The following is a 27505-nucleotide window of genomic DNA, read 5'->3' as shown; positions in this document are numbered from 1 at the left end:
GCCTCTTTAATTCTCAGTTTCTACATCAATAAAATGGGGATCATAAAAACACTAAGAAAAATGTCAACCTTCAAGTGTTCAAAAATTTTAATTACTATTACATCATTATTACTACCTGTAATTTGAGTCTGAGGTTCATTCTTTTTTTTTTTTTTTTTTTGGCGGGGCAATTGGGGTCAAGTGACTTGCCCAGGGTCACACAGCCAGTAAGTGTCAAGTGTCTGAGGCTGGATCTGAACTCAAGTTCTCCTGAATCCAGGGCCAGTACTCTATCCACTACACCACCTAGCTGCCCCTGAGGTTCATTCTTAATGTCCTAAATGACAGTAAATCATATTCCTTTTACTACAGATTTGATTTTTTTTTAAATGTAATATCAAAATAGCACAGATTTAGAGTTGAAAGAACCTTAGAAATCATCTAGACAAGAGATTCTTAACCTGAATTTGTTTTATAAATGATGAACTTATTTCAATATAATTGGTTTCCCTTGTAATCCTATGTATCTCATTGTATGCTTTAAAAAATAGTATTCTGAGCAGGGGTCCAAAGGCTTCATCAAGCTGCAAAAAAGGTTAAACATCCCTGACCTAAATCAGTTTGTTCATTGTATCAAGAAGGATATACAATTGTATCAAGCAAACATACTAAAAAGGTAAGTAATTTGCTAAAGGCTAAACATATAATACCAGAGCTTCAAAGGAACTTTGAGCTTTAAGTCACAGGACTCAAACGTAAGCCATCCTGAAAGACTCAATCTTTCTGGACCATACTTTCCTCATATATAAAAAGAGAGTGGGATGAAACAACATTGGCCACCATGAAACAGAGATAAGGAAGGAAGGAATTCCAGGCTTAGGGGACAACCAGAGAAAATGTAGAGATATTAATGTGATAGCCTGTTCTCTCTATAAGGAATTATTTTTCTTTTTTTTCCCCAATCTGATAGTTGTAGAAACAAAGACCTAATCGGTAGACTCAACAGACACAGCTTTAGAAAAATATCTTCCAAACCAAAATATTCTGTATGCAACCAAAACTGAGTAGACTCCCAAGGAGAGAGGTGGATGTGGAAGACAACCTCTACTAATTACACAGCACAAACTTGCTATATGTCCTGAGTTTCTACCCCTTTCCCATTCCAGAAAGTTCCTGAACCAGGTTGCCATCAAAGGGGTCTGTGACTATACCTACCAACTAGATGTGGGTCAACAGTCACTCAATTTGGGGGCTTTGTCATAAGGGATAGCGAGCAGAAACTAGTTAGCAAAGCCCACTTTGTAGCCCAGAATCAAGAAAATAACTATTTTCACAGTACTTTCAGGTTTGCAAAGCACTTTATATTCATTATCTTATTTAATTCTCACAACAACCCTGCATTGTAGGTACTATCATTCCCATTTTATAGATGAGCAAACTGAGGCTGAGAGGTTAAGTGACTTGCCAAGGATCGTAACACTGGTGATCAGGATTAAAATTCAGTTCTTACTGATTCAACAGCAGGTATGAGATAACCATGTTGTATTGCTACAAATATCTTTGGTTTTGTTTGATTTTGTTTGTTTTTTTTAATAAAACTCACTTAACTCTACAAATGCAGATCCTGCTTCTAGGGAGATGAGCCACAAGTCTGTAAAGAGGTACACTTACATACATATGCTATGTACTTCAGTTTCCCAACTGCTCAAGGGTTATTACTCCTTGAAAATTGGTTTAATTGATTCCTCCTCCTACTGTGGGTGCCACTGACTCCTGAGTTAAGCTAATACTGTAAAAAATTTTCATAGTCTTGATTCTAGTATTTTGGGGGTTAACATGTTACAAAATCCTATTACAAATACAATCATCACAATATGGACCCACATGAGTGTACCTGACCAAAACCTTAGGCAAGTCAAGTAACCTGTCATGGTCTGCTTCCTTATGTGCAAAATGAAGCAGATGGATGGCTACGGTCCCTTTCAAACTATAAATCTAAGACCTCAGACTAAAAATAAAACATTGTGTTACAATTTGGTTAGAGTAAAATGGATATTTCCCTCATATAAGGAAAACTGTTTAATTGGAAGTATATACGCCCTCGGTTTCTAGAGATCATGAATGACTTCCCAGTCACACCTGACTGGATTTACTAAAATAGCAAATTCACAAGAGTAATGTACTTGCCAAAAATCAGTTCCTGAAGACAAAGAGTGAAGAAAATGATCATAAAAACACATCTGAGTGAAAATATGCTGTAATTGAAAAAGTACTGAAAAAGTAAAATTGATCTTAATTTTAATTATGAAGGAAAGTCATTTAAACCTCTCTGAGCCTAAGTTTTCTGCTCTGTAAAATTGGAATAATAATAATAATAATAATAATAACAATACTCAAACAACTTGGGACTTGGGGTTATTTTGGTGAGTTTACAAACCTTAAAAAGCTATATAAGTTTGAGTTATTACTATCTAGGAGCTATACAGACCATCAAGAAGAGCAGCAATGATTTCTGGACTTGTTAATATGATTCTAGGAAGCCTAGGGACTCCTGAATCAAAGAGGAAATAAAACACTCCAATGTCTAGAAGAATTCATTTACAAAGGTCTTCCCCATTATCCATGTCTTCTTTGGTTCTCTGGAGCAAACAATGACTAAGTCAAGCTTCCCCACACTGCCCTTTACAATTCTCCTGCAACAGTTCTGTTGTCAATTTATTACAATACAACAAAGCAACTCCCATGTCCTGGATGAAAATTCATACTAACACTGTTTTGTTAATGTGGACCTAATAAATTGTGTTGAATTTTTAAAAGAACAACAAATGTGGCTATTCTTTAATCATTTAGCAATTAATCTGTTTTAACAAAAATGTATTCTTTTTGGTGTGGTATTCATTTACGATAATACCATTTGAATGATATTAAAAATTTATAAGGCCATGTATATGTCTAAATTGAACTTTTTATGATAGGAGGGGGGAAAGTAACAATATTTAAAAATCATTCCTAAGTGGGGAGGGGGGGGGGTTTCTACAGAGACTTTTGGAAAGATGAATATCCTCATCCTGACAGGCTGTATAAGAGTCTCCATGATCTCTCATAACCTATTACTAGAAGCTAAAATCTGATTAAATGACAGGAAGTTCTAAATATCTCATTGCTAGATAGAGGTCCAAAACAAAGAATAGTATGACAGCTACCAGCCAAAGAACCAAAAGAAAATTTCCAAAACAATGTAGAAAAATTGTCCTCAAATCCCTGAAATATTTTAAAAATTATACCAAATTAATAACTCTAGTCCTAATGCAATCTGCATTCATAGAGGGACTTCCCCCAAATTATGAAATTACAAATCCTTTATAAATGAAACTAAATTAAGATATTTTATTGTGATCCTCATAATAGATGACCTAAAAGTGTTCTACCCTTTCCAGGTTTGTTTTTTTTTAAAAAAACTAAATAAAAATCTTGAAGATGGAGTGAATACTACAGGTTTAAACACATTAAAATCTTAATAAATATAGTGTGCTCCTTTTGTCAATACACTTACATGTTAAAAGGATGCCTGAATCTGCCTAGGTTTTTGTTGTTTTGTTTTGTACCGTTATAATACTTGTTTATAATTATCTGAGGAGTAGTTCTAAAAAATTGATTTACTTCACGGTCATGAGAAAATTCTAAATCTCTAGCATATGTCTTATTCTGGGTCCTTTTCTACAACCAAACTCATTCAGAAGACAAATATTCATGAGGTAAACATTCACTTAGGTTATTGGACTCCTGCACAGTCTACTGCCCTCTATCCCAAGAAGAAAGGGTGCCAGCAATGGGCACCTAACTCCTGAATTCATGCCAAGTTCATGCAGGGCCTTCAGGAGAGGGATAAGATAAAAGTAAGGAAAAGAAACAAGATGATGAACAATGCTATCAGGCAAAAGGGAAAGTACAGGAAAGAAAGGGAAGAAAAAATACACTGGCAGCAAATTGTGACTGAAGAATAAGATTGAAAGAAAGTAAAAACAAATACAAGAAAGAAAAGCAACTCGTGTAGCATCTGTAAAGACAGATGAACAGAAACCCAATCATGACAACATCAATATCCAATATTCCTTTTTTATTTTGTAGTATAAATGCCATTAAACAGTTATTGTCTATTATACATTTCTTTTTCACAGCATTCAAAGACACTGAATACAGGCATCCTTGTCACATGAGCACATACAACTATCTGTGTTGTACCTCCCTCAGGGGTGTGCAGAGTGTCTAAGAGGAAATAACCCCAAGAGGCAAACCTTGCAAACAAAATCTATGAAGTAATATCATGTCATATATAGGAACAGATAAAAAATATTAACACACATTTTACCTACTTAATAATGAATGAATTTCATGAGTCAACTAAGTAGCAAAGAAACCCATTAACTCACTAGGAATTTAAAAAGTAACTTTATCAAAAATCGCCTTAAAATCAAGTTTGTGACTAACTCAATAACAGATGCTACAGAACTATACCAATCACATTACAGTCATTGAACATCAACACTTATGTGGATATGAGTTCATTTCAATAATAGTCACATGGAAGAAAAAAAAAAGCCTTAAAGGGAAGCTATCTTAGAAAACACAAGGGCATATTAAGCTATCAAAAGGGAAACTGAATAGCAAGGAGAAGAATCTGTGGGGAACTATGGATAACTTTTCTGTATATGACTTTGAATATAAATGATAGATCTTACTTCAGGTTCAGAAACTAGAAAGTAACATGGGTTACTGGTAGGAACAAGCAGAATTGTCTAACTTTTCTGCTCATTTCCACCACTTAAATTTACTAAAACAAATCTTGAAGATGCTACAGTAGTGCATATAATTCAAATTTGGATTAAAACAGCAGTATAATAGAAGGCCTAAAAGACAACCCCTGGCTTCAGAAAATCTCTACTATATAGAATTTTAGAATCCTTGCTTAAGTTGAGCATTTACTTTCATTTATAAGGAAAATATACTCACATGTGTGGGTTTTGGACTCCTGAAGGATTCAGGGTAAATCGTGCTGTAGATTTGAAAGGAGGATTTGCAAAATTCAGCTTCAGTGCTTTACGTTTACCTAGAAAATGCAAATAAGAAATAAAATTGTACACCATAAATAAGAATGGCCTATTTAGAGGGCATAAGACATGCTGAGGTCCAGGAAAACAGAAGAGAAGCACTGAGTGGGGCAAGGAGAGAGGCAGTTGCACCAATAAAGAGCCTATGATTTATTTTTTTTCCCCTAATTGTATTTTGTTTTCAGTTCCAAATTCTTTCCCTCTCCCTACCCACTGAGAAGGCAAGAAAAACAAACCCCATTATAACATATATAGTCATTCTTGGGGGAAGGGAGGGAGAGGGAAAGGGAAGACAGGGGAGGGGAGGGCAGGGGAGAAGGAAGAAGACTTCAATATACATTCTGAATCCATCAGTTCTCTATCTGGACATAGATAGCATGCTTCAACAACGGTCCTTTGAAACTATGGTTGGTCAGTCATTGTGTTGATCAGAGTTCCTAAGTCTTTCAGAGCTGTCCTTACAATATTGTCATTGTATAAACTGTTCTTCTGGTTGTGTTCACTTCACTCTGCATCAGTTCATAATCATCTTCCCAGGTTTTCCTGAAACCATCACCTTCATCATTTCTTACAGCACAGTAGTTTTCCATCACATTTAAATACCACAATTTGTTCAGCCATTCCCCAATGAATGGGCACCCACTGTGTTCCAATGCTTTGCCATCACAGAAAGAGCACCTATAAATAATTTTATAAATATGGATCCTTTGCCTCCCTCTTTGAACTCTTTGGAATGCAGACCTAGTAGCAGTACCCCTGGATCAAGGTTAATAGCTTTCTAGGCATAGTTCCAAATTGCTTTCTAGAATGGTTGGACCAGTTTACAGCTGCACCAACAGTGCTTTAGTGTACCTGTTTTTCCCACATCCCCTCCAGCTATTGGTACTTTCCTGTCTTGTCATCACAGCCAGTTTGATGGGTATAATAAGATTGTATCTCAGAATTGTTTTAATTTGTATTCCTTTAATTATTAATGATTTAGAGCACTTTTTCATGAGGCTATGGAAAGCTTGGGTTCTGTCCTCTGAAAACTGCTTATTCATAGCCTTTCTCTATTTATAAATCAGCACTTTTATTCTTGCAAATTTGATTCAGTTCCCTAGATATCTTGAAATAAGACCTTTATCAGGCAAACTTGCAAATGTTTTCCCAATTTCCGGCTTCTCTCCTTATTTTAGCTGTATTGGATTTCTTTGTACAAAAAAATGCTTTAATCTTATATAATCAAAACTGTACATTTTACTTCCTGTGAATCTATCTCTTGTTTGGTCATGAATTCTTTCCTTATCCATAGATCTGACACATAATGTTCTTTTTGTATAAATCACGTACCCATTCAGGGTTTAATACATAGTATGAGATGTTTGACTACATCTAGTTTCTCCCCATTTGTAGAGTACTGAGTTGATAGCTAGGAACTTTGGATTTATCAAACATTAGGTTACTACGCTCATTTGCTTCTGCTTGTTTCCTGTCATCATAATAGTTCTTCATAGTTATATTCTTTTTTATTTGTTCATTCTTCCAGTCTACTTCTTGACTCTGGACTTTATTCTAGTCTTCATCTCTGTTCAATTATTGGGGATTGAGAGAAATATTTTGTTTTCACAGCTCAGTCCAGGATCTACAAGTTCTCAGTGCTTCCAAAGTGGTATGACCTGGGAAGAAATCTATTCACAGCTCACCTGGTATGACCTCTGCAAGTTCTTGACCTAGGTTTGGGTCAACTGTTATATGTGTGGTTGAGTTTTACTATACTGATGCTGAACTCAGTCACCGTTATCTTGCTGGGAGGTTGTGAAGATTCAAAATGACTGAACTGCTGCTTCCCTTTTGCTCGTGGTCTTTTGCCCTGGTTTTTCCAGTACAAGCTTATGTGCTGGACTGAAGGCTAGAAATTAATCCCCCCATGCTCCTGTGCTCAGAGCCATACTGTTAAGATTCTGGAATTTGTTTTGTGCTCAGAACTCAGCTAGACTTCTACACTTGGTTGAGGGCTGCCCCTCAATTCCTTGGATCTGTGACCTGGAACTGGGTAATGGGTAACAAAGCTGTGAGATATCTGGCATGCATTCCTGTTCCCAATATGAGTTAGGAGATCATTTGGCATCTCTTTGCACTATGCTCCTGGCCAGTCCCACCCCAGTATCCACAGACCTCTCTATCTTCCTAAGCTACCCTGGTCTGGAGGGGAAAAAAAACTTCCTTGGCATTCTCAATTGGGATTTGATTTGACATATTTACCAGATTGTTATACAGGAAAAAATACTAACTCTCATTCCACAATTTTGATTCCATTCCTAACCTTAAACACTGTTTAAGTAAATTGGTTTAACACATATTATAGGACAAATACCTACAACAAAAAAGGTATGCTAAACCATTTTCCCCCATTACATTTTATGAATATGTTTCTGTCATTCTACACATTGAGATTTATATGTTCAGTGCTAAAAGATTATTTGCTTGTGGTCATTTGCCTATACTTAGAATGTTGTTGTTTATGCTTTGCTTTTGAAGAAGACCAATAACATCATGGGGTGATGTCCTGACTTGTGTGTAAATTGGACTTAAGTAAGGCAGAGTACACATAATCATCCGTCTCTCTTTCACTTCCTGAGTCATCAAAGTCTAGTGGAAAGAAGAAAGTCAAAACAACTGAAAATGGTCTGGGAATATGGTAGATGACCTTGGTGTATTTGATGTCTGACCAAGATCTAAGAACTCCATACCACCTGCATTTCAGCAGCCTTCATGGCCATTGGAAAAAATAGTTCTCATCCACCCATTCATCAGGGGGAAGTGTTCCCATATTTAGGGTAGACATCTCCCCTAACTCACTGACGGGTTTGAGGCCTGTCAGTTACCCTCAGCCTAAGTGCTGAGATGGTTTTACTGTGGTGTGACTGTGCATGGCTAAAGCTTCTTAGAGCCAGAGGTGAGAGGACTAGACCCTCTGGCATGATGGCCTGCAGAGAACTCTTCAGGGCTGCTCATATTAAGGATAATGTGTCTCTAGGAGAATACCTACAATGTCTAAATGTAAAAATAATTACTTTAATCCAAGAGGTGTTTAAAATCCTTATGCGAACAAAAAAGACCTGTTTTTAAAGTTGGAATATTTTGTTTTACTGAGCTAAGAGAGTAAACACTTATCTTTCCTCCATGAATAATGGGGGGAAATAGTGTGAAAGTTTGTTTCTGATATTAGGTGATATATTTTTAAATAGTCAGTTGTTACAAAAAGCAGCTCATTGTCTTACCTGAAAAAAAAATTATTTTGTCAGAAACACTGTGCAAAACAGATTATGTTTAGAGAACTAAAGAAGTGAGTTTCCATTTTGTCCCTTTTGGTGGGAGTGAAAACAAAAAATCATAATAGCAGATCTCAAATTCTAATGGAGAAAAAGGTCAAAGAATGATTGTTGAAGAGGGACAGAAAACAAAGAACTGTCAATGACTGAGTGCCAAGAAAGGACCACTTAAACTGTCAGGTTCTCAATGCTTCCTTTCTTCAGACTTCAATAAATTATGTTGAATATCATGTGTTTACTGTGTTCAGATCACTGGATGAGATATAAAATTTAGATAAGATTTCTTAAGAGATTTCTCAGATTGTGAGACACTGAAAGATGGGAAGCACCCACAAATTGCTCACACAATGACTATAAAGGTTATACAACCAAAAAGTGACAAAGCTTTAATCAAAGAAGTAATAGAAGCCTCTTTTAATTCTGTATTTTCACTTGCTATCCCCCTACTCTATCTTCTGACTTCACTGACTTCCTTCAGGTCCTATTTAAAATTCTACCTTCGTTAGTACCTCCCCCAGATGAATATTTCCAAGTTATCCTGAATGTGTCTTTTACATGTGTGTGTATACACACACACACACACACACACACACACACACATATACATACATATATATGAAGAGAGAGAGATCAATGAATAAACATTAAGGGCCTACTATGCACTAGGGGTGTAGCTAGATGGTTCAGTGGATAGAGCAGGAAGACCTAAGTTCAAATCTTGGCCTCAGACACTTGTTGTGTGACCTTGGCCAAATCACCTTAAACCTTCTTTGCCTTAATCCACTGGAGAAGGAAATGGCAAACCATTCCAGTATCTCTGCCAAGAAAATCCCAAATGGGGTCAAAAAGTATCAGACACAAACTGAACAATAACTGAATTGATAGGAAGTCACTGGAGTTTACCAAGTAGGGTAGTGAAGTCGTTGGATATGTGCTTTACAAAAATCACTTTGGCAGCTGAATGAAGTGGGAAAACACTTGAGGCAGAGAGACACCTGCAGGGAATATTTGTTTCCTTTTGTATTCCCAAAATTTAGCACAGCATCTGACACATAGTAGGTGCTCAATAGATATTTGACTGGATAGAGCTGATCATAAAAGATAAAATGGATAATTTTGATTACATGAAGTGGAAAAGCATTTATTTGCACCATCATGTTAACTAGGATAAAAAAGAGAAATGGGGGGGAGGGAGGGGAAAACCACTGAATCAAATCTCCCTGATGAGGGTCTGATATACAATATAGGCAACCAACACAAATATGTAAGACCAAAAAACATTTCCAATGATAAGTTATCAAAGAGTAGAAACAAAAAATTCTGAAAAGAATGGCAAACTATTGACAACCACATGGAAGAATGCTCCAAAATTACTAACAAGACAACTACAAATCAAAACACTTTTGAGGTTCACCTCATACAAAGCAATGATAAAGTAACCAAAATTAGGAATAGTCCATACTGGAGAAATTGTAGAAAGACAGGCAAACTAATACACTGTTAGCATAGCTATTAATTGGTCCACCCATTCTGAAAAGCAACTAAAGAAAATTACTAAACTTTGACCGAGAGATTCCACTGCTAGGTATATATAAATAAGGAGGTTAAAAATAAAAAGAAAGTTTCTGTATTCATCAAAATATTTATACTGGCATTTTAGTTTTATAATAGCAAGGATTTCCAAACATATTAGAATCCCAATGAGTAAGGAATGGCTAGATAATGTGTATTGTACATGAATGTAATGAAATATTAATGTAATATAAGTAACAATGAATATGATAAAAACAGGGAAGCATGGTAAGACATAAATGGATATGAAGTAAATAGAACCACAAAACAATATTAATAATGACTAAAACAACAAGAATATGAGAAACTGAATATTATGGAATTATAATGACCAAGCTTGGCCTCAAAAGAAGAGTTGTGAAAAGATAGCTCCCAATCTTCGTTTTAGAAGGTAGGAGATTGTAGGTTTGGAACACTACATATAATGTCAGTCTTTTTTTCAATGTGTTGTTAAATTTTGTTGGAACTATTTTTTAATCTTTTTTACATTTTTTGTTATACTAGGAGAGAGCATGAGTCAACATACACTGGGAAATACAGGTGATATTTTAAAAGAATCAATAAAACCTTATTTTAAAATGAAAATGGACCTTCATAGACAGAGTGGTTTGGGTTCTAAGCATGCTGTTAGACCATAGCAAAATCTAATGGAAACAGATTCCTACAGCCATATATTGACTTAGAAAACCTTGCCTTTTTATTTATTATGTTTAAACAGATCTAAAACAATTCTGTCATCCTAAATATGCCTTTCCCAAGTTTCCTGTTTTCTAATTCTTAGTTCAAATTATTCCCGGGGCAGCTATGTGGCACAGTGGATAGAGCACTGGCCCTGGATTCAGGAGGACCTGAGTTCAAATCCAGCCTCAGACACTTGACACTTGACACACTTACGAGCTGTGTGACCTTGGGCAGGTCATTTAACCCCAACTGCCTCACACACACACATACACACAAAAAAATTATTCCCCTTCATGTACCTACCTCTGTGCATTCATTCACACAGACTGTCCTTCATCCCTGAAACTTGCCCAGCGCTCCACAATAAATCGTTAGCTTCCTTCAAAGGCTCAACCCCAATACCACCTGGTCCCCCATTTAATTTGTGCTCTCTTGCTTTCCAAATTAACTTACGTTTGCTTTTATATGTTTGCCTTCAGTAAAACATGAGCTCCTTGGTTTGTGGGTTTTTTATTCCTAGGATTCAGAAGACATATAATAATATACTTGAGCTATTTTAAATTTAAGATGGGCGAGTAACATGATAAATGTTTATTGAATCCTTTCATTTTTTGAGAGATAGGGTTTTTTCTACCTTTAATAAAAGGAATAAAAGGTGATAATATAACTACTGAAAACATTCTTTAAAAAAGGCAAAAATGGACCTTCTGCCTCCCCTCTACACATACAGTGTTTTCACAACATGGCAGCTAAGTAGTGATGTGGATAAGAGTGCTGAGCCTAGAATCAGGACATTCTTCTTGCTTCACTTTCTGTGTGACTGAGCAAGTCCCTTAACCTTTGTCTGCCTCAGTTTCCTGAAGCACCTGAGACACAGAGTTTCTGGGTAATTAATAATCAACTCATGGGGCAGCTAGGGCCCTGGATTCAGGAGGACCTGAGTTCAAATCCGACCTCAGACACTTGACTCTTACTAGCTGTGTGACCCTGAGCAAGTCACTTAACCCCAATTGCCTCACCCAAAAAAATAAATAAATAATCAATTCATTGATGGGCTAGCAAATAATCAATAAATTGATGATCAGGGGTCTCTCTCTGTAGCCAAAGACAAAACCATGAAGAATAAAGAATGCATAAATGCCTTTGGAGAAATGGGAACCCCAGACAGAGACCAACCCTGACTGGTAAAAAATTAATGAGGGGGTGGACCAAGATGTCAGCCTAAAACCTTCAGCTCCAGCTGAGAACTGTGGATTGATCATAAGACTCAGCTTATGACAACACTCTAGACAAAGGCATCCATCTCCAACCAGACCACTTCCACTAAACAATATTGGGGGGGGGGGCACAGTCAGGAGAGGGTGTCAAGAGCCTGAGGCTGGAATTCACCTAGATTAGATTCTCTGGATGTTCACAGTTCCTGAACAATCTCATCTATCAGCAATGTCCTTTAGATACTGATTGTTTGCCTACAGGGATGATCCCTGGGAAAAAACCTCAATCCTAATTTGATAACTGGTTATTAATATAAGAGAAAGATAATCATTTCATTCTTCATATGTAAAACCATTCAACATCCCTGTAATACAAGTCTATGTTCCAACCACTGATGGTGAAAAGGCCAAATTCAATCAGTTCTATGAACACCTATGAGATCTTCTAGAAATAACTTTTTTTTTAAAAGACACATTCATTATAGGGGACTGAAACACTAAAGTAGGATATCAAAAGATAACTGGAATAACAGGCAAAATCCCCATTTTACAAATGAGAAAACGGAAACAGAAAGTTGTGACTTGCCCAGGGTCAGAATTTGAACTCAGATTTTCCTCACTCTAGAGCCATGGCTCTAATCCACTGTACTTCCTAGTTGAATCAGTCCACCTTAGGTAGGCATGCTATCTAGTTTTAAATTGTGCTTTAGGGAATCTTGGAAGCATTCTAATTGCCTTTTAGAACTACAATTATCTTATGTTTAAAGTCTTCATATAAAAACTATTTGGATATGCAGCTGTGATTAATTTCATGCACATATCCAGCCCAAAGGAATTGGATGGTCATTAGGCTTGGATACCAAGACTAGTGAAACGTCTTACAACACATAAAATGGTTTGACCACTACTGATTTCTTAGGACCTTTAATTAGCTCTGAAGAATATTAATTCTAGATATTACCCCCCCTGACTATTTTCCAAATCATTAACATTTACTACCATCTATGTCTCCTTCCAGCTCTCCAAGTCTTCAAAACCTCCAAACAACTCAAACTGCTGTTATCAGCACTATTAGTCTTATTATCACATTATTAGTAGCATTATTAACATATTATCAGTATTATTATCATAATCACTTATTAGTCAATAAACATTTATTAAAAGACTACTATGTTCCAAGCACTGTGCTAAGTACTTGACATGCAAAACAAAGACACAGAACACATGTGTGTGTGCATGCACACCAAAAAACATTTCCTATTCTCAAGGAGTTAAAGTTCCAATGGATGAGGCAACATGCCAACAATTATGTATAAATAATTTACATACAGGATGTGAAAGGTAGTCTCAGAGGAAAGGCACTAGTACTATGGGGGATTAGGAAAGCCTTCTTATAGAAGGTCAGGTTTTTGATGGCACCTGAAGGACTCTAGTGAAGTCAGGAGGTGGAAAGGAGGGGAAGCATTGCATGTATGAGAGACAGGCAGCTAAAGTACCTGGAGTCTGGAGATGGAGATGGAATGTTTTGTGGAAGAAATAGCAAGAAGGCCAGTGTTACTGGATCTCAGAGTACATGGGGAAGAATAAGGTGTAGGAAGACTAGAAAGGTAAAGGGGAATGGGATGGGTTATAAGGGCTTTCTTTGAAAGCCAAAACAGGGAACTTTATATTTGATCCTGGAGGTGACTGGGAGTCATAGGAGTTCACTAAATACAAAACTTAGTCTTTACTTTTAAGATCACTTTAGCAGTTGAATAGAGGATGGAGTGGAGTGAGGAGAGATTTGTGGCCAAGAGACCAACCAAGAGTAAGAGCCTGTACCAGAGTGGTAGGAAGGTAGGAGGAGAAAAGGGGGACTACTCTCTTGATTAAAATTGACAAGCTTTGGGCAGCTAGGTGGTACAGCGAGTAGAGCACCGGCCCTGGAGTTAGGAGGGCCTGAGTTCAAATCTGGCCTCAGACACTTGATGCTTACTAGCTGTGTGACCCTGGGCAAGTCACTTAACTCTCACTGCCCTCACAAAAATAAATAAATAAATGAAATAAAAATGTTAGGAGGATAATAAGATTGGCCAGATCCAAACAAACACAATCTCATCAGCCTTTGTCAGATATATTCCATCCTTGGGAAGGAGTGAATCATTCCTAGGTGTGGCACATAAACTCAAATCCCATTCTGAAACACCATCTTTTGGGGCAGCTAGGTGGTGCAGTGGATAAAGCACTGGCCCTGGATCCAGGAAGACCCGAGTTCAAATCCGACCTCAGACACTTGATACTTACTAGCTGTGGCCCTGGGAAAGTCACTTAACCCTCATCTGCCCTGCAAAAAAGAAAAAAGAAAAAACATGCAGCCAGTAGACAAGGGGAGACTGAAGACAAGTAAGAGAGTGGAGATGATAAAGGGCACAATCTGGTGGAGAAGAAAGATCAGAATAGCATCACTTGTGCAGGTAGAGGGGTTTGCCTTAGCAAGATTGGCTACCTCTTCCTGTGAGACAGAGGAAAAGGAGAAGATAGTGGCAGAATGCATCTGAAGTTTATGAGATGAGGAAAGGGGGGAAAGAATTAACTCTTGGCAAAAATCTTCAAAGCTTTCAGTGAAACATGTGGCAAGGTTCTCAGCTGAAAGAGTGGAGTAGGACGATCTGTGAGAAGTTTAAGGAAAAATGAAGGGGTTTTAGAAAACTGCTGTGGTGCGTGGGATAAGGTAATGAATTGACTAGGGAAATATAAAAGGCTTACTTTGTTCTGAATGCTTCAAATTTACAAAGTATTTTGATACTGTCAATAGTTCAACTTTAAATAAAACATAGTCTTTAAGATAAGAAATATAGAAATTCCCACCACCAATATAAAGCAGCCTTTTATCAGAAACTTAAAGTGTTAGACTCAGAAACTAAGAGGTTAAGTGACTTGCCTTTAATCATCTAATTGGTATATGTCAAAGGAAAATTTTATCCCCAATTGCTTCTTGAAAAACAAAACAAAAACAAACCAGGAGGGGGAAAAATGCTGCATTTTTCCAAATGTAGGAATAAATATAATCAGCTTCGTGAAATCTCACCTATCCCCACTCTAAACCATTGGAAATACACCCAGAATCTAGGGTACATTCCAGACTGTGCCTTTAGGATTACTTCACCCTATATTAAAGAGCAGTCCTTTAATAAAGCTTTTGCCTTTCTTCTGTTTCAGGAGAAATGTGTCTCAGAGAGTCAAGTTGTCTCTAAGCCATTCTCTCCCCTAGAGGTGAAGTCTTTGACTTCCTTCTTGGTCACTTTCTCCAGTATCCAAATAAAAGACCTTTTTATTCTAATCAGATTGTATATAAAAGGTGTAATTCTTTAAAGAATAGCTAAGGACCCCTACCACCTCTTTCCCCCCCCCATATTTCTGACACCTAATCTTTTAGGATTCACCCTAAAGGGGAATCCTTTGGAACACTCCCTCTCTGCCCTATGGGCTTATGGCTATTTAAATCTTTACCCAGACATTGTCCTATTTAAGGAGATATTAAACCCAATGGTAGGATATGAGGAGGGAGACACCTCTGCCTGTTGTGTGGAAAAGCCCAGTGCTGGCAAGGGTCAGGCAGGAGAGAGAGAATATATGAAAGAAGAGAGGAAGATCCTGTGCCCCAAGTTTGGGTGCCGGAGAGACTGACCAAGAGGGAAGTCAAAGACTTCACCTCAAGGGGAGAATATGGCTTAGAGACAACATGATTCTGAGAAACATTTTTTCTCAAACAGAAGAAAGGCAAAAGCTTTTATAGAGGACAGATGGTGAGGGATGGATGGGGGTGACCACCTGAAAATGTTAGGTTCCCTTTGGGGGTGGGGAAAGGCTTGAATGAGAAGTGGTGGTCCTGACTTTTGGAGTTATCTCTTTAAGCAGCCACGCCTAAGGTATGTCCTTCCTGATAGCTATAGAAAATTTGCTCAAAATAATAAAACTCTGTGAAGACACAAAGGGAAATAATTCTGATAAGAAGAAAAATGAGATTTGTCTTAAGATACCAATGTGGATGCACAAGGAACTCAGCAACCAACTTAGATTTTTTTTGGGGGGGAGGGGCTGGGCAATGAGGATTAAGTGACTTGCCCAGGGTCACACAGCTAGTAAGTGTCAAGTGTCTGAGGCCGCATTTGAACTCAGATCCTCCTGAATCCAGGGCTGGTGCTTTATCCACTGCACCACCTACCTGCCCCTAACCAACTTGGATTTTTAAAAGATGTTGCAAGAGACAAGCAACAGCAGGTAACAGAAGATGAATTTAAAACAGCATAAACACAAAAAAAAATGACTGATAGGAACTGATATGCCAAACAAGTAATTAGATAAGAGCACCTAGCTGCCCTGGATAAATTTAAGTGCCTGGGTCCAAATGAATTACATATCCAGTAGTGAAAGAATCGGAAGGTTTTATTTCTGAGACCCTGTTAATGATACATGAAAGACTGTGGAGAATGAGGAAGCATATCAACACTGGAAAAGAAAAAAATCCCAGTTTTCAAATAAGGAAAGAGATGTTTAGCGGGTTTGACTTTAATTCCTGGGAAATTTTTAGAATGCATCATTAGAGAAATAGTTAAGTGAATATCTAGAAAAGGAAGTACTTTCAAAGAGGAAGTATGGTTTTATTAAGAACAGGTCATGCCATACTAATTTTTTAAAAAATATCTACTTAAATTGGTAGTTTCATTTTTCATAAAGTATTTGAAAAAGTATCTCACTGTATTCTTATGGAAAAGATGGGAAGATGCACTAAATGATAATAGAATTAGATAGTTTCAAAATGAGTGTTATAACAAACTAGATGACTACTAATAATCCATTCCAACTCCAAAGTTGTATGGTTCTGTGAAGAGCTCAGTGGGGTATTTCGTATACTGGGAGGGTTATGGGTATTTTCAGGCCCTGCTTAACTTTCCCAAAGGAGACCAAGAATTATCTCACAATAATTCTACATAAATGGACTATATTTTTCCTTTGAGTCCACAATTATTTCTCTTCCCTGAAAAGATGATATTAGAAAAATCTTGCTTTGAAACCGGCAATGTATTTTGCCATTCTATAATACAGATACTACTGCACATATTCAATCCAAAGCAAGAGTGAATGTTTCCAGATTATCAGAATGATGATCTGGTAATATTTTTAACTTTTGAGATAAACAGATGAAGCAATCAAAATAAAGATGTGAGCTGGAACAAGTTGGTTTCCTAGTGCTTGAAGTGTTCCATTTTCCAAACAACTCTAAAAAAGGCCTACTTGCTTAGAGTATACGGAGTTCTTGACAGCAACCATTCCTAGGTGAGTCTAAATTCTGGGCCCCCTATGAAAAAATTCCATAAATGTAACGATTGGAATAACGCCACCTGCTGGATACTTACTGTAGAAGAGTTCTGCCCATGAAGCGAAGGTCTTTGAGGGCAAGACCAGGAGTCTTTTCTTTGGCGGGGAGGAAGTGACGCAGACTAGTGGGAGGAGGAAGGAAGAGACTGGCGCTGAGTCTCGGGCTCTTTCCTTTGGACTCTGGTGGAGAGCGGAGCTAGAAATGTGCTCTCCCTTTAATAGCTAGGAATTTAGGCCTTTTTCTCTCTCTTTACCAAATTCTTATTCTCCTTAATAAATGCTTAAAAGTCTAACTCTTGCTAAAGTTTATAATTTATTGGCGACCACTCATTAGATATTTTAGACAGTTTAGCTAGAATTTTAGCCCTTAACATAAATAATCACCAATTTTTATTTCTGCTTGATCTGAACTAAGTAGCTCCCTGCCATAAGGAACCCACAAGAGGAAAAAAGACAGGAGTATCTATGTCCAAATTAATTTTCATTGCTTCTAAAGGACTTGGTGTTACTGTGAGCTAGATAATAAGTGATCTTAAAAGTTAATCTAGTCGGGGCAGCTAGGTGGCGCAGTGGATAGAGCACCAGCCCTGGAGTCAGGAGGACCTGAGTTCAAATGCAACCTCAGACACTTAACACTTACTAGTAGCTGTGTGACCCTGGGCAAGTCACTTAACCCCAATTGCCAGAAAGAAAGAAAAAGAGAGAAAAAGAAAGAAAAAGAGAGAAAAAGAAAGAAAGAGAGAAAAAGAAAGAAAGAGAGAAAAAGGAAGGAAGGAAGGAAGGAAGGAAGGAAGGAAGGAAGGAAGGAAGGAAGGAAGGAAGGAAGGAAGGAAGGAAGGAAGGAAGGAAGGAAGGAAGGAAGGAAGGAAGGATCACTTCTTTCAGTCATTTTTTTCATATCAAGCAGAATTATGTGAAGATGAATGATGGTGATTTTATTAACAAAGAAGGGGAGGTGTGAGAAAACAATTATTAATGATGGATCTCTTGGGAGACCCACATATCAGTTTTTCAATGTTTTGTGCATCTTTGTCCTCCCCCTCCCCCTCCCCCAAACCAGTACAGTCAGTTCTCCAGGAGAAAATTCAACAAATCTCATCTCGGACAAACCCAAGGGAACAAAAGAAATGGAGATATTCTTTTGTCTAGATCACTGAAGGACTGTTGGGATTAAACCACATATAGTCACTGACTTTGCCTGGAGCCTACTTCAGTGAGAATCTTTAGCATTCTTTTCCCTGATGTCATCTCTAGAGTTCATGTTAATATAATAGACCACCTTCAAATCATGTCAACCAATGGAATTGAATAACACTAACCAATTAGCTTTTATCAACCTGCCTATCAAAAGAGGATAAAAACCCTTGGAAAACAAATGCCTCTCTCTCTCTTTTAGGACAGCATGGGTCTTCTCAAGGTCTTCTAGGTCTTCTGAGCTCTTTTGGATCTCCTTGAAACCACGTGCTACTCTCTCTGGAAGACAGCATGGGTCTTTTGGGGCTTTTTCTTCTGCTTTCACTAATTGGCATGATGAAGCTCTCTCCCTGCTTTCTCTACCACATGGTCTGAGACCATGGGAGACATGTGGTCAATACTTTACTGGTATAATATTAGTAAATAATATTTTGCTTACCCAGAACTTGTGTAAATAGCTATACAAATAGCAATCATTTTTTTTTTAAAGAGGATAACAAGTAGAATACTAACCTCTCCAGATAGTCTCTAAAAGAAATTATGTTGATGATGATTGTGGTGGTAGTGGTGATGGTGATAGTTAATATTTATATAATGCTTTAATTTTTGAAGAGCACTGTCCATATATTATCATGTTTCTTCTCACAACAATCCTATGAAGTAGGTACCATAAGCGTTGTTATCACCATTTTACAGAAAAGGAAACTAACTGTAGAAATGCTAAAGGGTCATACAGCTAGCAGAAGCCAGAGGTATAATTTAAACCCAGGTCACTCTAGACTCTATGTTTAGCACACTTTCAACTACAGCATACTTCCCCTCAAACAAGCTGTTCATATCCAAATATTCCCAATTAACATAGTATTTTTTAAATGAAATACTAAAACATATCACTAAAAGCTGTCTACAAATTGAAGATTTTCCAAAGTTTTCTCTTGAGCCAACAGTGGTTCAGATTTCTGATGAAGTATAGCATTAAAAAAAAGAGCCTTATAAATCTATGACTGGGGGGCAGCTAGGTGGCTCAGTGGATAAAGCACCGGCCCTGGATTCAGGAGTACCTGAGTTCAAATCCGGCCTCAGACACTTACTAGCTGTGTGACCCTGGGCAAGTCACTTAACCCCCATTGCCCTGCTAAAATTAAAAAAAAAAAAAGAAAGAAATCTATGACTGTATAAATTAAAATGCAACATCTTGTAGGAAAACCAAATCCTTTCTTAAATTCACAAACCAAACTCAAAACTGACAATCTCTTATTCAGTAACATATTTCATTTATAATTTGCTCTTGAAACTGCAGAATGAAAAGTATCTAATGTAACATTAATGACAGTGCACAATTCTCATCCAAACTGGAAGATGTGTAATTCATAAAGAAAAAGCATACCTGAGAAAATTTTACCTAATTACTTTTGACATATCTGAAAATCTGAACTTAAATTTTGAGTATGACAGACCCTTTAAGTCAAAAACTATGAACTCCCCCCACCCCCAACCTGGATGAGAGTAGTTATGCTATTCACATATATTGATTGAAAAAATAAAGGAATGCCAAAAGGTTACTATGAATTCAGTAATGCTTTTAATACTGATTTTAATTTCATTAATCACATAAGCATCTATATATATTTGAAATCTAGCATCATATTTACGTGCAAGATATGTATTCAGTATGCAAAAAGCATGTTTGCTTATTGAAGGATTGATGAACTCCTTGCAATAACCCAAAGGCCAATGGTTGGGAATCAGAGCCCTAAAGAATTCTTATTTTATAAGGTAAAGCAAATTATATTGCAAAAGAATGAGAAGCACAAATTAACCACATTGATCTGAATACCATTATGTGGTAATCCAAATCTGCCACAAGCCATAAAATTATCTTTATACACAATAGCAACATATTCTTAAACAGCAATTGATTAAACCATCATAATACCAATTTTAAGGGTTCTACACAATTTTTTTCAGAAAATTTGTTTTAAATATTTAACCATGTTTACCACCTGATATTCCAACTTCATAAAAATCTCAATATCAGCAAAGCATTTATTACTTTCTTGTAATATAAGCAAAAATATATACATAAATATACATATAAAAAGGCATACAAAATGAGACTTTTACTGAACTACTAAAGAAATTTAGTGCCCAGAAAAAAATTGTGCAATCCCAAACTATAATTGTTCTCCAATAAAATTCACCAACTTGTAATAAGTTATTGTGGTGGTGTTTTTTTTAATTAACATAACAACATAAAGAATAGAAGTTATATGAAAGTCAGACGATGAGGAAAAAAAATTTCAGAGCTTCCATTAGTCATCAAAAATGTCTTATAAGTCATTTTAAGGAATAACAAAGTATTATTTTTAACCTTGAGTTTTCAGCAGTGATTCTGAATCTCACCAAAATTCCCTTTACCTGGCCAATGGTTTTAAATACCATCATCTAAAAAGGATATATGATACTGAACTAAAATTTTATTCTGAAGGGGTTTTTTGGGAGGAAGAGTTGGAGGGTTTTTGTTTTGTTTTTTTTTTGTTTTAGAAGTTTTCCACTCATTGAAGATAACAGTAGAAACAATGGTTTCAATAAAACCAGGGCAGAAAATTCATTTTCTCAGAATTTCTAATGTCTAATTTTTCAAATTCCTTATTTTTAGATATTGTATTATGTGAAGGGATTGTAAGTTTGCTGAGATTTGTGTCGAAAGAAAAAAAAAGGAATATAGCTATTTTGTGTGACCATTTTAACCAACAAAAAGAAAATTATACCTAACTTCCAATGCAAACAGAAAAATGAAATATAAAAATGAAATTTGACTTTTAAGTTTTCAAAACACAGTTATACAAATTAAAATGGATCAACAGGTCCAGCACCAGAAAGAAATATTTGCAGAGGCAAGTAATTTTAAAATGAAGCAGATGATGTAGTTTTTCTGAAGCACAGCTCTGTTCATATCATTTCCTTGTTCAATGAGCTCTACTAGCTTCGCTGTCACCTCCAAGATCAACTATAAAGTCTGCTGTTTGACACTTAAACATATCCTGGCCCCTTCCTATTTTCCCAGCCTTCTCACACCCTCTTCTACCTCCACACACTCTGTCCAGTTACTCTAGTCTATTTGTAGTTTCCAGAACAAGACACTTGGCTCACTTAGTACTCCATGCTTTTGTATGGTTGTCTCCTGTGATTAAAACACTCTGCCTCTTCACCTCCACCTCATAGTTTCCATGGCTTTCTTCAAGACTCAGTTCAAATGCCATTTTCTTCAAGAGATCTTTCCCAATCTGTTGCCCTTTCCCAAATCCTCTTGCCCTTTCAGATTACCTTCATCTATTGTCTGTGTCTTTCACATACTTCATTATTTATATGCTATCTCCACTGTAATATATGCTTCTTGAGGTCAGGGACTGTTTCATGATTCTCTATATGTCCCCAGCACAATGCTTAGCACATAGTAAGCACTTAAGAAATGTTTGTTGACTGACTTCCAAATTTATGGCTGGCTAGCTTCTTCCAATTCCTCCTTCATCTATTTCTTTTCCATTAAGACAGGGGTTCTTAACCTGTCAATTTTTAAAATACATTGATTTGGTAACTGTATTTCAACATAACTAGTTTCCTTTGTAATCCTGTGAATTTAATTTTATGCATTTAAGAACATTATTCTGATAATACAGGCTTCACCAAGCTGCCAAAAGGGTCTATGACACGAAAGATTCAGAATGCCTATCATGGGGGATCTCTGGTGTGTCTATAGCTTTACCCAGAGCAGGTGGTGCTGCTGCCAGATCCTTAAATACAGAGGTCATGAAAAAGAAAAGTGCTATGATCACCAACATCTCCTTTCTCCATTATGCTTCAATGCTTCAGACTATCCATTCCCATTTGAGTCATGGCACACCCCACACACATCTAAGCAATCGGGCTGTTTTTAATATGTACCTGATATAAAGCTAATTTAGAAATATGCCAAAACCACACCATCAGGAAATAACAAGAAAGGCTAACTCACTTGGCAATAAAAATACTGGAGACCTGGATGAAGAAGAAAAATCACTGAAAGAAGAGAAATTCCTCATGAAAATGAGGAGCCAGGGGTAGAGGAACTGTTTTATGTTGCAAACATTACTGTTTGGAGGTAGCAATGAATAGGCACCTCTCTCATAATATAACTATGGAAACTAACTGGTTTTGCTGCTTGATCCCAGGACTTTCCTGACTCACATAATACCAAACTTAGTAGTCATAGGATCAGGAATTTAGAGCTGGAAGGATCTTTCAGAAGCCATCAAGTCCAATACCCTCCTTTTTCAGGTGAAAAAAGTGAGGCAGAGGTTAAGCGCCTTGCTCAGAGTTACACTAGTACTAAGTATGAGGAAGGATTTGAACTCAGGTCTTCCTGACTCCAAGTCCAACAACCTATCCACTGCACCTGTCACAATTAGGGGAAGGTAAGGGGAGAAAAAATTGCTGCTAATGACCATCTGCAATCATCCCCTCCCATGATGAGAGTCCAATGGCATAGATGAATAGGTTGTTGATACTAAAATGCCTCAGTTTAAAATACCTTGCCAAATCTTGGTACAGTCTTTGATGTTTTTGACAGTAACACACATAAAATGTTTTTTAAAACATTTTTTAAAAACCTTCCTGCTGTAATTTAAACAAAAGGAAAACTTAACTACTCATGCAGGACAAAAAGGGAAGGAAGGGAAGAAGAGTTGGTGGTATTTCTTAAAGTTCAAAAAGTAATGTTTGGGTGTAATTTGTCTTGGGGGGATGATGAGAACAGTGTCCAGTTGTTTGTTTACTTAAACTGGATTTGTGTATGTGTAAAAATGTTCATTTAAAAAACAAGTGTGTATCAAGTTTTAATTTGAAATGTTAAAAACTCAAGGATAGTATTGCAGAAGAGGTAATAGACACTGATTGTACATCATTTATTAAATCCTTATAAAAATATATTTAAAAGCTTTATATATCACAAACCACCTTCTGCCATTTGGGTGAGATGGGGAAAGTGGAAATAGTCTCAATATCTAAGGTTACAGTCTATTCTGAAACCTCTGGCAAGGTGGGGAATTGGACGGAGAAAGGTGCTGCTGAAGAAAGTCTGTCTCCTCTATTCATCTCGATTAAGTAGTTTGTTAAGACCATATTTTACATAACTGAAATTTTAAAATTCGAATATAATAACCTTTTTCTTAAACTAGTTTAGTTTGGGGGGGGGTTTAAGATATGGAATACTTAAGCTTTTCTAATTAGATAAAAGAATTCCAATATCTTGTTTTGGGATAGTTGTTTTCCTATCACAAACTAGCAAAAAGAAAATCTGAAAATATGCACAACAATTAAACTATCAGTTTTATGATATAGCTACAAAATTTTTCTGAGAAAATTTGCTTTAAATATATACAATGTATATATTCAAAAACTCTGATCTATACCAATCTGACAGTCTATTATATATATTACATATTCATAAAAGATTATATTTACATCTAGAAAAGTGTGTCATAACTGGTGAGCTAAAATTATGGTTTAATATCAGCAATCTGAATGTCATACACATCTATTTTACCATTCCAGTTGTGACATTTTCAACAGATAGGGGGCAAAAACTTTTATAATAAATAACTCTTAAGAGAAAATGTGATTGATAAAAGAATGAAAAATGGAAGCTCTATTCATGTAAAATTGCCATGGTTGGTTAGTTGAAATAATAGTGGACACATTCCCAATACCAAGATGGATATGAAAAAAAGGAGCATAACTATAAAATGTATAGCTTACTTTGTGCCTTTTCACAGAAGTTTATCTGAAAGCCTAAAGTAAAAGAGATAAGTTCCAGTTCATTGAATGTAATTCAAAGAATCACACCAAAATTAAAATAACATGACATTTAGTTTTCAACTTTCAATAAAATAGTTTTTAAAAACAGAAAACCAGTTCACATTACCTCTTGTTAGCTGAAATACTGTACATGTGGAATTTCCTAAAAACATAACTTTAGATTTCTTGCATTATCTACACATCAGTAAATGGGGACATATGTCCAAAGGTACTTTATCATACTTTTAATTTCAAATCCATTTAAATGTTATTAGTGATTAGGAATTAAAACTTTGAGTTACCTCAATATCCCAAAAACTCCATCCCTCCTCCAAACTTCCCTTTTTCCCAATCACCCAGGCATGCAACCTCAGAGTCACTTTTGACTGTTTCCTCTCCCTCAACCCCAACACTCAACTAGTTCCTAATTTGTTGATTCTTCCTCCAGTTATCTTCACATTATATAATATCCCTTTCTTTCACCATCCCAGTTCAGGCCCTCATCATCTGTTTCCCGGATTACTGTGGTGTTCTCCTTGATTCCATTATCTATTTTTTCAGTTCACTGTCTATATAGCTTCCAAATTAATATTTCTAAGGTAAATAATGATGTTTTTTATTGAAAAACCTTCAATGACTGGCATTTTAGCCCTCTTAAAATAAAATACCCACCTACTTTTTTGAGACATTTCATATTGCTCCCCTTCACACATTCTCAATTCTACACCAACTGTCCCCCTTACTTTTCTCTGAATGCTATGTGCCACCTCCTTTACTAACTGGATACATAATGCACCTTACATTGCCTAAAAGTTCACTCCCTCCTCACCTCCACCTCTTAAAATAATTTCAAGATTCGTTTGTTTAGTCACTCTCCAATTGATGACCAGGCACCCTTTTTATTTCCAAAGAGCAGCTATAAGTACTACTGCATTTGTGAGTCTTTTCGCTGTTTTTGATCTCTTTGGGGCATAAATCTACTAGCGGCATTGCCAGGTAAAAGGGTCAGCACAGTTAAGCAATTCTGAGGATCTAGTTAAAAACTGCTTTCTAGAATGGCTGAACCAATCCACAATTTCAAAGTGAACTAATGTGCCTGTTCTTGCCACAGCCCCTTTTACAAAGTCTAATTTTTCTTTTATGTCATTTTTACTGTGAGGTACAGTAGTTTTAATAAAAGCATTTGACAGTGGGGCAGCTAGGTGGTGCAGTGGGTAGAGCACTGGCCTTGGATTCAGGAGTACCTGGGTTCAAATCCAGCCTCAGACAATTGACACTTACTAGCTGTGTGACCTTGGGCAAGTCACTTAACCCTCATTGCCCAAACCAAAAACCAAAAACCAAAAAAAAAAAAAAGCATTTGACAAATTACTAGTGATCTGAAGAATTTTTTCACATGGTTGTTGATTGCTTTTGATTTCTTCTTTGAAACTTCCTGTTCATATCCTTTGTTCTTACTGGGGTTATATGAATGGAATGGGATATACCATATCTATGAAAAAAATTATAAAAGGCAGTTTTAGAGAAACCTGGAAGACTTGTATGACCTTTACTGCTGAAGTGAGCTGAACCAAGAGAAGAAATCATACAATGAACAACACTGTAAAGAAAAACAAATTTGAAAGAACTCTACTGAATGCAGTAACCTACCACCACTCCAGAGGAAACATACTGCTTGTCTCCTGACAGATGGAGTGATAGATAAAAAGTACAGAATTAGAGACACATCCTTTGGACACATAAATGTATGGATTTGTTTTGCTTGAGTATGCTTCCTTATTACAAGGTCTGTATTTCTTTTTTTCCTTTATTGGGAGAGACTTGGGACAGAGGAGTTAGCGGTAGGGTTACAGAACAAAAAACAAAAAAACAAAGGTAAAAAAAGATGGCCATTAAAGCATTTTAAATACATAAGAGAAATGAAGCAAATCCAGGAGTCAAAAGAAGGTTGAAAGTATCATGTTAAATGTGTCATGCTTTTCAATTGTGATAAAGGGATTTGGCAGCTGCCCAGGGGCCCCACCTGAAGACTGATTTGGAATTGATTGAATTGGGTGAGACAGAGACTGACTGAGAACCTACTTAAGGATGATTGAATCAAGACCACACCTGACTGGCCCTGAGTGGGGTGTTGTTCTCAGAGGCTGTGGACTACTACATCAACAAGAGACCACCCTCAACCAATGAGCTTGAAGGACCTCCCCTTGTGGGGAGGAAAACAGGAAGTAGGAAGGTGAGGCTCACTCACTGAATCAGCCTCTTTTCATCAGGGACATCAGCTTGTCAGCAGAAATTCACATGGGCTGCTAGGAAAAGGAAGGGTTTCTCTCTGGCTATAGCAAATAGATCTAAACTAGGATTTTCCATTCTATAAGATCTGTTCTCAACCTCCCTCTCTTCAATAACTTCTAATACACTTTAATAAATACGTAAAAGCCTAAATTCTTGCTGAATTTATCAGTAAATCTTAGCTAGTTTCCGCCACAAAACTGGAGGGGGGGGGGACACGTAAGGACCCACATTAGATTTTAAACATCACACAATAAACAAGCTAACAACAATAAGGACAAATCACTTGGAAAGACTTAAAAACTGTGATCAATGTAATGATCAACTATAATAAAATAATACATGATAAAGCATACTACCTCTGTCCTGAAAATGACAGCCTCAAGATGCCCTATAAGATAAACATTTATGGACATGACCAATGTTTGGATTTGTTTTGCTTGACTATGTGTATTTGTTAGAAGATTTCTGCTTTTCTCCCTTTAGTGGGAAGCAGTAGAGTAGAGGGGAGTTTTAGAGGGAGGAGGGAGAAGGGTAGTGTTCCAAAAAGAGAATATAAAAGGACAGAGGGAATCACAAGCAAGCATGACAGATTTAAAAGTTACATGTTGAATTTATTATACTTTAAAAGAAAAACTGCTCTAAATGACAGAAATTTACAGTTTCATATACAATTCCTTCTTGTTCTATAATGGAAATGGAAATGCAAATGCAAGGTTTTTTTTCAGTATCTGTTAAACTGAGGATAAAAAAACAAGTTCTATAAGAAATTTGTGTTTTCATATGTGATCCTTTTTCTTTTCTGTTTTTCAATATGGAAATGTTCTTGGTTTTTTTGGTGCTCATTACTTTTACAACAAAATAAAATATAAAGAGAAAAGAAAATAACTATAAGACATACTTCAGGTGTTACTTCCTACAAGATACTTTTCCTGATTACCCAGTTATTAAGAGCTCTCCC

General features: G+C 36.6%; 1 protein-coding gene across 5 annotated transcripts in view; it reads right to left on the bottom strand.

The window, feature by feature from the left end:
* MAP2K4 (mitogen-activated protein kinase kinase 4) overlaps positions 1-27505 on the bottom strand; it is a 143525-nt gene that overhangs the window by 78926 nt on the left and 37094 nt on the right. For 3 of the 5 annotated variants that reach the window (XM_044004751.1, XM_044004747.1, XM_044004748.1), the window contains exons 2-3: positions 24217-24249; positions 4990-5086 (exon numbers count right to left, since the gene is read on the bottom strand). In XM_044004751.1, the coding sequence (XP_043860686.1) occupies positions 4990-5086; positions 24217-24249 (130 nt within the window). The remainder of the gene's footprint in view (positions 1-4989; positions 5087-24216; positions 24250-27505) is intronic. The other 2 variants (XM_044004749.1, XM_044004750.1) reach the window with 1 other exon arrangement.

The sequence above is a fragment of the Dromiciops gliroides genome, chromosome 4 (assembly GCF_019393635.1).
Source record: "Dromiciops gliroides isolate mDroGli1 chromosome 4, mDroGli1.pri, whole genome shotgun sequence".
Taxonomy (NCBI): domain Eukaryota; kingdom Metazoa; phylum Chordata; class Mammalia; order Microbiotheria; family Microbiotheriidae; genus Dromiciops; species Dromiciops gliroides.
This window is presented reverse-complemented; position numbering and strand designations above follow the sequence as displayed.